This window comes from Scyliorhinus torazame, chromosome 22, assembly GCF_047496885.1.
Source record: "Scyliorhinus torazame isolate Kashiwa2021f chromosome 22, sScyTor2.1, whole genome shotgun sequence".
NCBI lineage: Eukaryota > Metazoa > Chordata > Chondrichthyes > Carcharhiniformes > Scyliorhinidae > Scyliorhinus > Scyliorhinus torazame.
In genome coordinates, this window is record NC_092728.1 from 92343416 (window position 1) to 92355874 (window position 12459).

Here is a 12459-nt window from a genome sequence, read left to right on the forward strand (position 1 = left end):
CGGGCGGTTCGTCGATATCGCCTGATATCACCAAGCAGCCGGAATGTGAAGTAATTCCGCTCGAAAGGCCGACGGACTACATCTGTGAGGGGAGGACGTTAAAAAAAATTGCTGCTGCGAGGAACTGGAAGGAGGGAGCCCCTCGGTCTATTTATCGGTTAAATCAACCCGTTTTCTAACGATTAGAAACTCTGGGCTGCCGATCATTTCTAACCTGGTCCTATAGGCGCCCAAACTGCACCAGGCCCGGCTTCCTCACGTGAGCTGGTCACAAACCCTCCCGAGTTTAGTTGAAAACCTGCTTCGAACCGAATTGAGCGGCGGGTATGGCCGATGCCGGTTTGATGTTAAACATCACCACCCACCCCCGGGCACCCGCTTTCAGCACCGGGCAGAAGACGGGTTGTCAGCAGCGCGGGGCGTGGAGAGAGGCGGTAAGGCGGATTTCACGCGGATTTAGCGGGTTATTTACAGGGAGCGAAGAATAAAAGTTTGTTCGGTTTCGGAGGCCGGTTATGTTGGCATCTTGTCCCTTTTCACCATGTGTAGGGATGAGGATCGGCCCATACTCCGCGAGCCCAAAACAAAGTTCTTTCTACCTCTCTTTTTTTTTTTCCTTAATTGATTTTACGTTTTTTTGCTTCTGCCACTCTTTTTGTGTGTGGCTGGCAGTCCCTTCCACCAGTTGATTACTTGCTTCATTAACAATGTTCTGCTGATATGTTTCCTAAAGTTTGCCTTTTATCACTTCCTGTCCGTTTGTTCAACTTATATAATTTATGCTGCTAATAACATTTTCCATAACGTTTATTATACGATGAGAAGTCAGGTTAAAGCCCAACAGATTTGTTTCAAATCGCTAGCTTTCAGAGCACTGCTTCTTCCTCAGGTGAATGAAGAGATAGGTTCCAGAAACATTTATATAGACAAAGATTTGTCTATAGAAATGTTTCTGGAACCTACCTCATCATTCACCTGAGGCAGAAGCAGTGCTCTGAAAGCTAGTGATTTGAAACAAATCTGTTGGACTTTAACCTGGTGTTGTAAGACTTCTTACTGTGCTCACCCCAGTCCAACGCCGGCATCTCATATGTTTATTATACGAGCAAGCCTCCTTTCCCGGCTGAATAGCCCAATTCTCTCCTTTTCCCCTTAACTCAGAGTCTTTCCCCGTAACTCAGAGTCTCAGACAACTGATATGAGGAACCAGACTGGCGATTCCTCCAGTGTTTCATAGAACCCCTCTGTGTAGAGGGAGGCCATTCGACCCATCGGGTCTGCACCAGCCCTTGGAAAGAACAGTTAGAATTTACTCTTCCTTTCTTCCCACCACTGCAATAGCACAAGGTACTGTTTGTCAAATATTCAGAAAATCTTAATTTATGTAAAGAAAAATTGTGAAAATGTAGCAATGAAATGCAAGCATTTTACATGACTGGGGATTTGATCTGGCTTGTATTGAAATGCTTACCCGCAAGTGACAATCAACCATGTAGAGCATATTTTGTGTAAGAAAGCATTAATTACTAATTTGGTAGGTATAGTGTTTTTAGACATAAAACACTAGTGGAGAACAATCTCTTTTTTTTAAATGAATTTAGGGTACCCAATTATTTTTTCCAATTGAGGGGATGTTTAGCACAGGGCTAAATCGCTGGCTTTGAAAGCAGACCAAGGCAGGCCAGCAGCACGGTTCAATTCCCGTAACAGCCTCCCCAAACAGGCGCCGGAATGTGGCGACTAGGGGCTTTTCACAGTAACTTCATTTGAAGTCAACTTGTGACAATAAGCGATTTTCATTTCATTTTCATTTTAGCGTGGCCAATTCACCTACCCTGTACATCTTTGGGTTGTGCGGGTGAGACCCACGCAGACACGAGGAGAATGTGCAAACTCCACACGGGCAGTGACCTGGGGCCGGTATCAAACTTGGGTCCTCAGCACTTTGAGGCAGCAGTGCTAACCACTGCTCCACCATGCCGCCCGGAGAACAATTTCTTAATTCAATTTTTAGATGTTTGGTTTGAATGTGTAGTGGTTACGGTATTGAGCCCAGGAGCTTCAGAGTTAAAGTCCCATCATTACAAACTGAAATTAAATTCAATATATCTAATGATTTGTGAGCCACCGCCAGAGGCACCACATGAAAGTTGCCAGATTATCATAAAAACTCAGAATGTTCACCAGCATCCTTCAAGGAAGGGTATTTTGTATATACGTGATCCTAATCCACATGTGATTGGCTTTTAATGCCCTCAAGTGTGCTAACCCACCACCATTTTCATGGTCTCAGAGTAACAGAAAATGAGAATAAATGTGCTCACCACCTCCTTAGGGCAGCCAGGATGGGCAATAAATATATCTTTGATAGTGTCACTTGCATCTTTGCAGAGCCTTTGGCTTTGGTCTTTGGGTCCTCATTGTCCACGAGGATAGTGCCAGAGGACTGGAGAGTGGCAAATGTTGTTCCTCTGTTCAAGAAAGGGAATAGGAATGATCCTGGTAATTATAGGCAGATTAGTCTTACTTTGGTGGTCGGTAAGTTAATGGAAAAGGTCCTGAAGGAGAGGATTTATGACCATTTGGAAAGATGCAGCTTAATCCGGGAAAGTCAATACGGATTCGTGAAGGGTAAGTCTTGCCTCACAAATTTGATTGAATTCTTTAAGGAGGTAACTAAGTGTGTAGATGAAGGTAGAGCAGTTGATGTCGTATACATGGATTTTAGTAAGGCGTTTGATAAGGTTCCCCATGGTCGGCTTATGAAGAAAGTAAGGAGGTGTGGGATAGAGGGTAATTTGGCCAATTGAATAAGTAACTGACTATCACATAGAAGACAGAGGGTGGTGGTGGATGGAAAATTTTCAGACTGGAGACCAGTTACCAGCGGTGTACCACAGGGATCAGTGCTGGGTCCTCTGCTATTTGTGATTTTCATAAATGACTTGGAGGAGGGGGCTGAAGGTGGGTCAGTAAATTTGCTGATGACACCAAGATTGGTGGAGTAGTGGATGAGGTGGAGGGCTGTTGTAGGCTGCAAAGAGACATTGATAGGATGCAGAGCTGGGCCGAAAAATGGCAGATGGAGTTTAACCCTGATAAGTGCGAGGTGATTTATTTTGGTAGAAAAAATTTGAATGCGCATGACAGGGTCAACGGCAGGGTTCTGAGGAATGTGGAGGAACAGAGAGATATTGGGGTTCATGTCCACAGACCTCTGAAGATTGCCACTCAAGTGGATAGAGCCGTGAAGAAGGCCTATAGTGTGTTAGCGTTTATTAACAGGGGGCTTGAGCTTACGAGCCGCGGGGTTATGCTGCAACTGTACATGACCCTGGTGAGACCACATTTGGAGTATTGTGTGCAGTTCTGGTCACCTCACTATATAGGAAGGATGTGGAAGCATTGGAAAGGGTGCAAAGGAGATTTACCAGGATGCTGCCTGGTTTGCAGGATAGGTCTTTTGAGGAAAGGTTGAGGGAGCTAGGGCTTTTTTCTTTGGAGGGAAGGAGGATGAGAGGCGACTTAATAGAGGTTTATAAGATGATGAGGGGGATAGATAGAGTGGACGTTCAGAGACTATTTCCTCGGGTGGATGTAGCTGTTACAAGGGGGCACAACTATAAGGTTCAGGGTGGTAGATATAGGAGGAATGTCTGAGGTAGGTTCTTTACTCAGAGAGTGGTTAGGGTGTGGAATGGACTGCCTGCTGTGATAGTGGAGTCGGACACTTTAGGAACCTTCAAGCGGTTATTGGATAGGCACATGGAGCACACCAGAATGACAGGGAGTGGGATAGCTTGATCTTGGTTTCGGACAATGCTCGGCACGACATCGAGGGCCGAAGGGCCTGTTCTGTGCTGTACTGTTCTATGTTCTATCTCCAGAACATTATTTTCTTTTGATTGGGAATTCTATTAAAATGTTTGACGGGTAAAGATAGTTTTTTTTTAATGGTCTTGATAACAGCATTGCGTTTTCTCAGGCCAATTATCACTAATCAGATGATATATCAAACTGCCTCTGCACTGCCATATCATTTGTTATGACCCCTGCAGAGACCAACAACTTTTAAAATGATAATTGAATTTCCAGTGTGGATCGCATGACAAGATTTCAAGTTTTAGACTTTTACATGTAATCAAAAATAAACAAATTAAGACCAACATTGTCTAAACACTATTCAGTAGGTAACCTATACTTTAAGCTCCAGAAAAGATCCCCCATTTAACTTTGCAAATTGCCAAAATCCTCCTCCATGGTTGTGTTTTATTCTATCCCTTAAGTGGGTACTTCATTCTCCAGTACCAGCCCAAAGCTATTCTCGGCTCCTGATGGCTTGCTTCCCTTTTCGGTTTCCAGTTGAATAACTTCTAATCTCCAAACTGACTTTCATGGTGAGGGTTACCCTTTAGATTCCACCCTCTAGTCCAAGCTAGGCAAATCTTCCAGTCTTAAACTTGGTCTCTTCATTCTGAGTGTGAGCTTCCACCTGCATTCTGCATAATAAACAATAGAGACTGGCTGGCTCGCTCTCTTATCGTCATGGAACTAGCAACCCCTGACATTCTTAACACTTCCCTGTGTGACTTGGAGACCAACAGTCTACCCACAGTCACTACAGATGCTTTTGCCATTTTCTATAGGTGTGAATATCTTGCACCTTTTACCCAGTAAAACAATATGGGGAGTCTTTAACAGCCAGGCCACCCAAGCTTGTAGGGCAGAATTCAGGCCAATAACCCCCTTCATCCCCTCCAAGATGAGCACATTTCAATGGTTCAGGTGATACAGTTCTTGCTGCCACAAATATTGAATTTTTAACATCTAGCCATGTCTTTGCAATAACGCCACTCTCTCAATCCTAAAAGGTTCATGATATCCATGGAGTTGGAGAGGAATGAGATGTACTGAATACAAAACTTTTTCTTCACTCTTATTGCGTTTTATCTCTAAGATTTGATGGTTTATCTCAGCTTTGATTGTTTATCTCTAAGCTTTGACATTTTTGCTACTTTCAGAAACAGACACAGCCCAATGGAGTGAATCACCAACTAAAGGGGAGCTCGAGAGGTGACCTTTCCTCTTCAAAGCAAACAAATCAAACAATTCCTACTACAAAAAGAAAATACAAGAGTGCCAAGAAACATCCTTCATGTGAACGGTTACCCAGCCTGGCTCCAAAGAGAAGGAAAGTCGAGAGAAATCTAGTGGATAAAGTGGAGAAAAAAGAAGTAGCTCCTGTGAAAACCTCTTCTTTGTTCAGACACAACCCCGAGGTCCCAGAGATATCTAGGTAGGAGCAGAAAAAATAGGGATTTCTTAAGCTATTTTTGCGCATTTCCTCCACAAAAGATACAGTTCTTCATCTTTGCTATTTTTAAGCTGCCAAGTGGGATAGAGCATACCAGCATAACAAAGCACCCTCCCCAAGCCAACCAGCCAACCCCACTCTTAATCAGCAAATTGATTTTGTTCCAGAAAGTGTGTAGATGAAATGATTGTAGGAACAAGAATCGAAAAGCAGAATACTACAGATGCTGGCTACCTGAAATGAAATCAGAAAATGTTGGAAACACTCAGTTGGTCAGGCAGCATCTGTAGAGAAAAACACAAGTCAACATTTCAGGCCTGTGACCTGTGATCAGAACTGGGCATGGTTAGAGATTTAATGGGTTTTGAGCAAGGATTGTGAGTGATAAGAGCAGAAGGAAGGACTGATGGAATGGAAGACAGGGGAGATTGAATGATAGGAGTGTTAGTCTTCCAGGGCCAAAGGGAATGGTGATGGGACAAGAAAAGAAACGAGCAAAAGAGAAAATACTGGAAAATCTCAGCAGGTCTGGCAGCATCTGTAGGGAGAGGAAAGAGCTAACGTTTCGAGTCCAGGTGACCCAAAGGTCGCCACCTTCTGATGCCTGTTCGGATACACAAAGGGAGAATTCAGAATGTCCAATTCACCTAACAAGCACGTCTTTTCGGGACATGTGGAGGAAACCGGAGCATCCGGAGAAACCCACGCAGACATGGGGAGGACGTGCAAACTCTGCATAGGTAGTGACCCAAACGGGAATCGGACATGCCTGGCGCTGTGAAGCAACAGTGCTAACCAGATTGAAAGATGGACATGTAAATTCCTGTTTCACTTGGGAGGGATGTTTGGGGTGAGGAGACAGGAGATAAAAGGGCAGGTGTAATATCTGTATTTGCACCAAAAGGTGCAGTGGGAAGGGGATATGGGGTGTTGGAAGTGACTGTGGAATGGACCAGGGTATCATGGAGGTAACTGTCCCTTTGGAATGCTGAAAGAAGAGGGGAAGAGAAGATGTGTTTGGTTGTGACATCATGTTGAAAGTGGCAGAAATATTAGCAAATTATCTGTCAGTACAGAGGTTGGTAGGGTGGAAGGCAAAGACAGCAAACCCCATTGTGGTTTTGGGAGGCAGGGCAAGGGGTGAAAGCAGAAGTGCGGCGAATGTGACTGACATGGTTCGAGGAACCTGGCAACCACCGTGTGGGGTGGGGTGGGTGAGGCAGCCCTCAGTTGTGGAAAAGGGATATTTCAGAAGCACTGTTATGGAAGGTTGCATCATCAAAACATGTGAAGCAGATGGAGAAACTGGTAGGATGGAGTGAAGTCTTTTCAGGGTGTATGTAGGGTGTGAGGACATGTAGCCAAGGTAGCTGTGGGAGTCGCTGGCCTTCTAATAAATACTAGTTGATAACCTATTGCCAGAAATAGAGACAAGGAAGTGATGAGAGGGCAGAATCAGAGATGGACCATGTGAAATTGAGAGACGTATGGAAATTGGAATTGTAAGAACAATTGGTTGTGATTCCTGATATGAGTGAATTGTCTGTCTCCCGTCACTGTAATAGCAGATGTTCTTATAGCTAACATGATGAAAGTCCATTGACAGATACTAGAGGGCTACCGATACCCATGGGAATATACCCCAATTCGAATAAACACCTTCACAAGAGGAGGCTTTTGTAATTTCATTGCAATGTAAGCCTACTTGTGACAATAAAGATTATTATAAGAACATATTTTTTGTTTTTCTTCCACACTCTGTTAATTCTCCCTGACAGAAGATAATCAGCAAATAAAATGGGAATGTGTAATAGTTTCCGTACGTGGTCAATCTGAAAACATATTTAGTAATTAAAGTAAGTTGGATTTGTCATTTAAATACAACTGAGGGAATCAATTATTCACGATGAATGTGAAAAAAATTTATCTTTACAAGTTTTTTTTCTAATTTTCTAATTGTTCTGATTTTTATTCTCAGACAGACCGTTAAAACATTGAAGGAAAAGATTTTTACAACAAACTCTTTTGATGAGCTCAATCTCCATCCACACCTGGTAGGGAGAGGGTTCATCTGCCATTGGTTATTTAACCACAAGAATAATGGGCTAAAGTTGAACTGTTTATTATCTGTGTGGGCACTTAATGATTTGGTACTGGACCAATGCTGACAACAATTTTGAGGTTTGATGTCTTTTTAATTTTAGTCAAAAATGGTAGGGAGAAAAACGAAAACCTGAATATCAGTCTCATCCCAGATCAAATTTGGTATATTTTTATGTGTAAATTAAGTAACTGGGCTGTTAATATAACTGGCCTGTGGACTGATTTTAAACTGTTATGTGTATTTATTTTCTTATTGCCCAGCAGCATGGGTATCACTACTTTATAAGTGCTACTGTGTGAGGAGTCTTGCATTTAGTGATGAGTCATAATTAGTTTGTGTGGTGTTTGAGGACTGAGGGATTGAGGATCATTTTAATTTAGATTCATGGTGCAAAATGCATCACCCTGTTTGATCAGATATTCTTTTTCTGCCTTATTAATCAGGTCTCTACACTCCACAATGTCCTCAAGCTCTCTAACATGACCAGGTAAGGCCCAGAACCCTTAGTTCCTTTGATAACCGTGGTTATAAAGTATGTTACCATTTAAAGATTTTACAGCAATGGGGATTCTTATCAATGCTCAATTGATATAACCCATGGACGGGCAGCAAGGTGGCACAGTGGGTTAGCCCTGTTGCCTCACGGCGCCGAGGTCCCAGGTTCAAGTCACGGCTCTGGGTAACTGTCTGTGTGGAGTTTGCACAGTCTCCCCGTGTTTGCGTGGGTTTCACCCCCACAACCCAAAGATGTGCAGGCTAGGTGGATTAGCCACGCTAAATTGCCCCTTAATTGGAAAAAATGAATTGGGTACTCTAAATTTATAGAAAAAAAAGATATAACCCATGGACCTTATGTGCCTGTATCAATTCAACCAAATCAACTTTTGGTTTTGCTTCTAGAAGCTCATCTTAAACAATCCAATGTTTTTATTTAATCAAAATCTAATGCTACCTTGAGAATAACAGATTGGTATTTGATAAACTTGTGTGTGGAGATGTAAATTTATACTTTGAGTGCAAGAGATTTTGGTTTCATACAAAAGCTTTATAACTATAACTTAAATCTGAAGAAAAAATATTTATTGCCTAGGTTGGTTTTTAAGAAATAATAACCCTTCATAAACTTTTCTTTTCCCTGAAGCATTCAGAAGCACGCAATTCCCGTGTTGCTTGATGGGCAGGATGCTCTGGTACAATCACAGACTGGCTCAGGTACTTGGACGTTAATGTTTTGTTTAATTGTTTTACGTATACAAAAGACGGCCACAAGTAGCTGAAATAAGAAACAAAGTCAATAAAATTGAGACAAAAGGGGACGCAATGGCGGATTGAAATTGAAACTGGACTAGCAATCCAGAGACCCAGGATAATGCTCTGGGAACCAGGTTCGAATCTCAACGTGGCAATAAATGGTGAAATTGAATTCAATAAAAATCTGGAATGAAAAGTCTAATGATGACCATTGTCAATTGTTATTAAAAACCTGTCTGGTTCACTAATGCCCTTTTAGAGAAGGAAATCTGCCGTCCTTACCTGGTCTGTCCTGACTAGATCCACAGCAATATGGTTGACTTTTAAATACCCTCTGAAATGGCCTAGGAAGCCACTCAGTTCAAGGGTGATAAATACTGGCCCTGCAGATGACGCCCACATCCCCAGAACGAATATTTAAAATAAAGAAAGATTGCCTCTGAAGAATGAGAGGCTTTTGAAATTCCCTAAAAGAGCTGAGAATGATCCCTTCACTAGCTGTTGCTGTTGGCTATGATACTGAGATTTTATTTGTATATAGTAATGTTCTTAATGCTTGACAATGAATGATACATTAACCAAAGAGAAAATGCTGGAGAATCTCAGCAGGTCTGGCAGCATCTGTAGGGAAAGAAAAGAGCTAACGTTTCGAGTCCAGATGACCCTTTGTCAAAGCTTTGACAAAGGGTCATCTGGACTCGAAACATCGGCTCTTTTCTCTCCCTACAGATGCTACCAGACCTGCTGAGATTTTCCAGCATTTTCTCTTTGGTTTCAGATTCCAGCATTTGCAGTAATTTGTCTTTATCCAATGATACATTAACATTGAATTCATGAGCTTTTTTAACATTTATTATGAAATTACACCCTTTGTAGTATGTATGCCTTGAATACCGGGGTGTATTGTTGTTGGAATAAAAATAACAACAGTGTTGTAAACAGCAAGTATGCTGAATGTCATCTGGAGTGCATTTGTTTAAATGTAGTGCACAACTCTTGAAAGTAACATTGCAGGTTCTCCATATGATCATGGTGTGCCACTCATGGTTGATCTTAAATGTGGATGTGCAATTTTACATAAATAAAAACTGGAGAATCTTGAAAAACTACACGAGTAAGAAAAATCTGCATATTAGAGGTATGAAGGCCCCAGCATATATCCCATTGACATTGCCATTGAGACTTTTCAATTAGCCATTTGGTAATACAGAACTTGAGTATTACTGAAGATAGAGACCATCAACTGGTGTATTCTCTGTGGCAATGCCTCTACCAATCAGAGTCCGCTTGCCAACCAATCCACGGGCTCTTTTCATACAGTATGAATTTGTTGTTTTCACTTAAATTGGTATTTTGCAAATTGTCCTGCTGAGTGCAAAACAAAAAGCTTCAACAAAAAGTATTTTTATTAAGCAAGGCAAGAGTATTTTCAGTGACCTGTTTACACAGTTCAACAGATCACTATAAACTGTGCTTGGTGCTGAGAGATGCTAGTAAATCATAGAAGATTAACAAAAATGTCAATTCAGCAACTCCGGTATGAGTACCCACCTATGTACCTCTTTATTTTAGAAAAAGTTGATAAATCTTGCTTTTAAAAGGATAATTGAGCTACATTAGTTTGTCTAATAAATTAAATCAATAATTATAGGTTTGGTTAATTAGTGTATGATAGCAACTAATTATTGCAATTAATTATTGCAGAGGGGAAACAGATTGTCACTTGTCCAATCTCATTTTGTTGTTTATATGCAGGCAAAACATTAGCATATGGTGTCCCTCTGGTCCAGTCTTTGCAGTCTGTTCAACCGAAAATCCAGGTACGTTGTTGCCTGCTTGATGATCAGTAAATATTTGAGTGCTGTTGACAGCCTCTTCCAGTTTGTGTAAAATGTGTGATAGTGTTCTAATTGGTTATAGGATGTTTCTACTAAAATCCATGGAAAATTAAAGTGTATCTATGAAGAACAGGCAAAATATTATGAAAAGAAAGAGAAAATGTTGGAAAATCTCAGCAAGTCTGGCAGCATCTGTAGGGAGAGAAAAGAGCTAACGTTTCGAGTTCGATGACTCTTTGTCAAAGCTAACAGACAGAGAAAGTGGGAAATATTTATACTGTGGAGTGAGAATGAAAGATGAGTCATAGCCACAGAATCCCAGGGAAACCGGTTAGCACCCAGTTTCACTCACAACAGTGTCTGAAAAATGAGAAACAACGGTTATGATCTGAAATCATTGAGTGCTGAGTCCTGAAGGCTCCAGAGTGACTAACTGAAAGATAAGGTGATGTCCCTCAGACATCAGCGGAACAGTACAAGAGGTCAAGGCCAGAGTGGGAGATGAGCAGATAATTAAAATGACAAGCGACCGAAAGTTCAGGATCGTGCTTGCAGACTAAATTGAGGTATCCGGCAAAGTGATGGCTTAATCTGCATTGGGTGTCCCTAATGTTGGGGTCCCTCCAACCATTACTCTGCTCTTTGAAGGCATGTTAATGAGGGCTGGGTTTCAAATAGCATAAGCCTCATGCCAGCTAAATCTGTGGTCACAGCAGCTGCCCCATTTAGGGCACAAATTGAAAATTAGCACCATTGATTCTGTAAAGACAACCAAAAGATCAATTTTAAAAGTGTGTCTGGGTGACCATTTTACTAATACTAACTAGGTGAATCTATCCTGATGATCCATATGGCACCACTGACCATCTAGTTGCAGCTAAATCTACAAAACACCACTGGCAACCATTTTTAAAATGTCCACAGTTTAAAGCTAATTTGAGAAAAGAATAAAAATAATGTCTTTAATTTCCCCCAGTGACTGTCGTGATAAACTTTACCTCAATTATTGTCAATTAAAACCTCTTTGCCCTCCTCTTGAGTTATAGGCTGAGATTCAAGGCTATTCTGCCTCACTATCCACTCTGAATCTCTTGTGTTCTGGCTGCTCCCATCCTGACCTCCTAATTTGACATCAATCCAGGCTGGTGCTTTCCTATCTATTTGACCCAAAGTGGCATGTATTGGATTGGTCAGACTATAACGCTTCCAAGTCACGAGCCTGATAACCTCTGTCCAGCCCTGTTCCCCAGTACTCACAACAGAGGAACTCTGCATGAGATTCCTTTGTATACCCACATAAAAATGTTTGGGAAAAAATACATTTCTCCCTAACATTTTTCTCTGTAAAATTACCATATCATTTATTTTGAACTCCGGATGAGCTGAAATCTTGCCTTGTTCGTCTTTCGAGACGAGGATGACCACGTTCATCTTCTGAAATATTTGGTAGGGTTCCAGTAGGTACGTAGGTAACTCCTGAGGCCAAATATCTGTGTCTCAAAGGTTCTGCTACAATGGGACGGGATAGGGCAGGTGATTGTGTTTTGGACAGGTTTCTGGTTTGGATTTCCTATCCTTGTAATTTCTCTGCCTGACGTGAGCTTACTTTCAAATGAGGCCACACTATTTTTTTGATTTGGTTGCGCCAGGTATAGCATTACTGGGCAAGTTTCTCCCAGGACTTGAAGTCAATATCAAAGCTCCCAAGTGAAGCCTTCAGAGTGTCCTTGCAGCACTTCCATTGACTGCCATGAGAGAGCTCCCCAGACTTGAGCTCTCTGATTCGCTCTGGTAAACCAGTGTCGGGCATTGTGGCTACATGACCAGCCTAACTCAGTTGTCACTATCTCAGCTTGGTGTGAATGCTTGGCATGCCAGCTTGTGTGAGCATCTGAGTGTCTGGTATTTTGTCCTGTGATCTGATCTTCAGAAGCTTCCGAAGCTCAAGTGAA

At 41.9% G+C, this 12459-nt stretch overlaps 1 protein-coding gene across 1 annotated transcript in view; it reads left to right on the forward strand.

Moving 5' to 3' along the window:
* The first annotated feature begins 5 nt into the window (after positions 1–5).
* Positions 6–12459, forward strand: part of ddx31 (DEAD (Asp-Glu-Ala-Asp) box polypeptide 31) — a 127168-nt gene continuing 114714 nt past the window's right edge. The window contains exons 1-6 of the mRNA XM_072488583.1: positions 6–434; positions 5022–5296; positions 7293–7368; positions 7862–7905; positions 8560–8630; positions 10425–10489. Of these exons, the coding sequence (XP_072344684.1) occupies positions 327–434; positions 5022–5296; positions 7293–7368; positions 7862–7905; positions 8560–8630; positions 10425–10489 (639 nt within the window). The 5' untranslated portion in view covers positions 6–326. The remainder of the gene's footprint in view (positions 435–5021; positions 5297–7292; positions 7369–7861; positions 7906–8559; positions 8631–10424; positions 10490–12459) is intronic.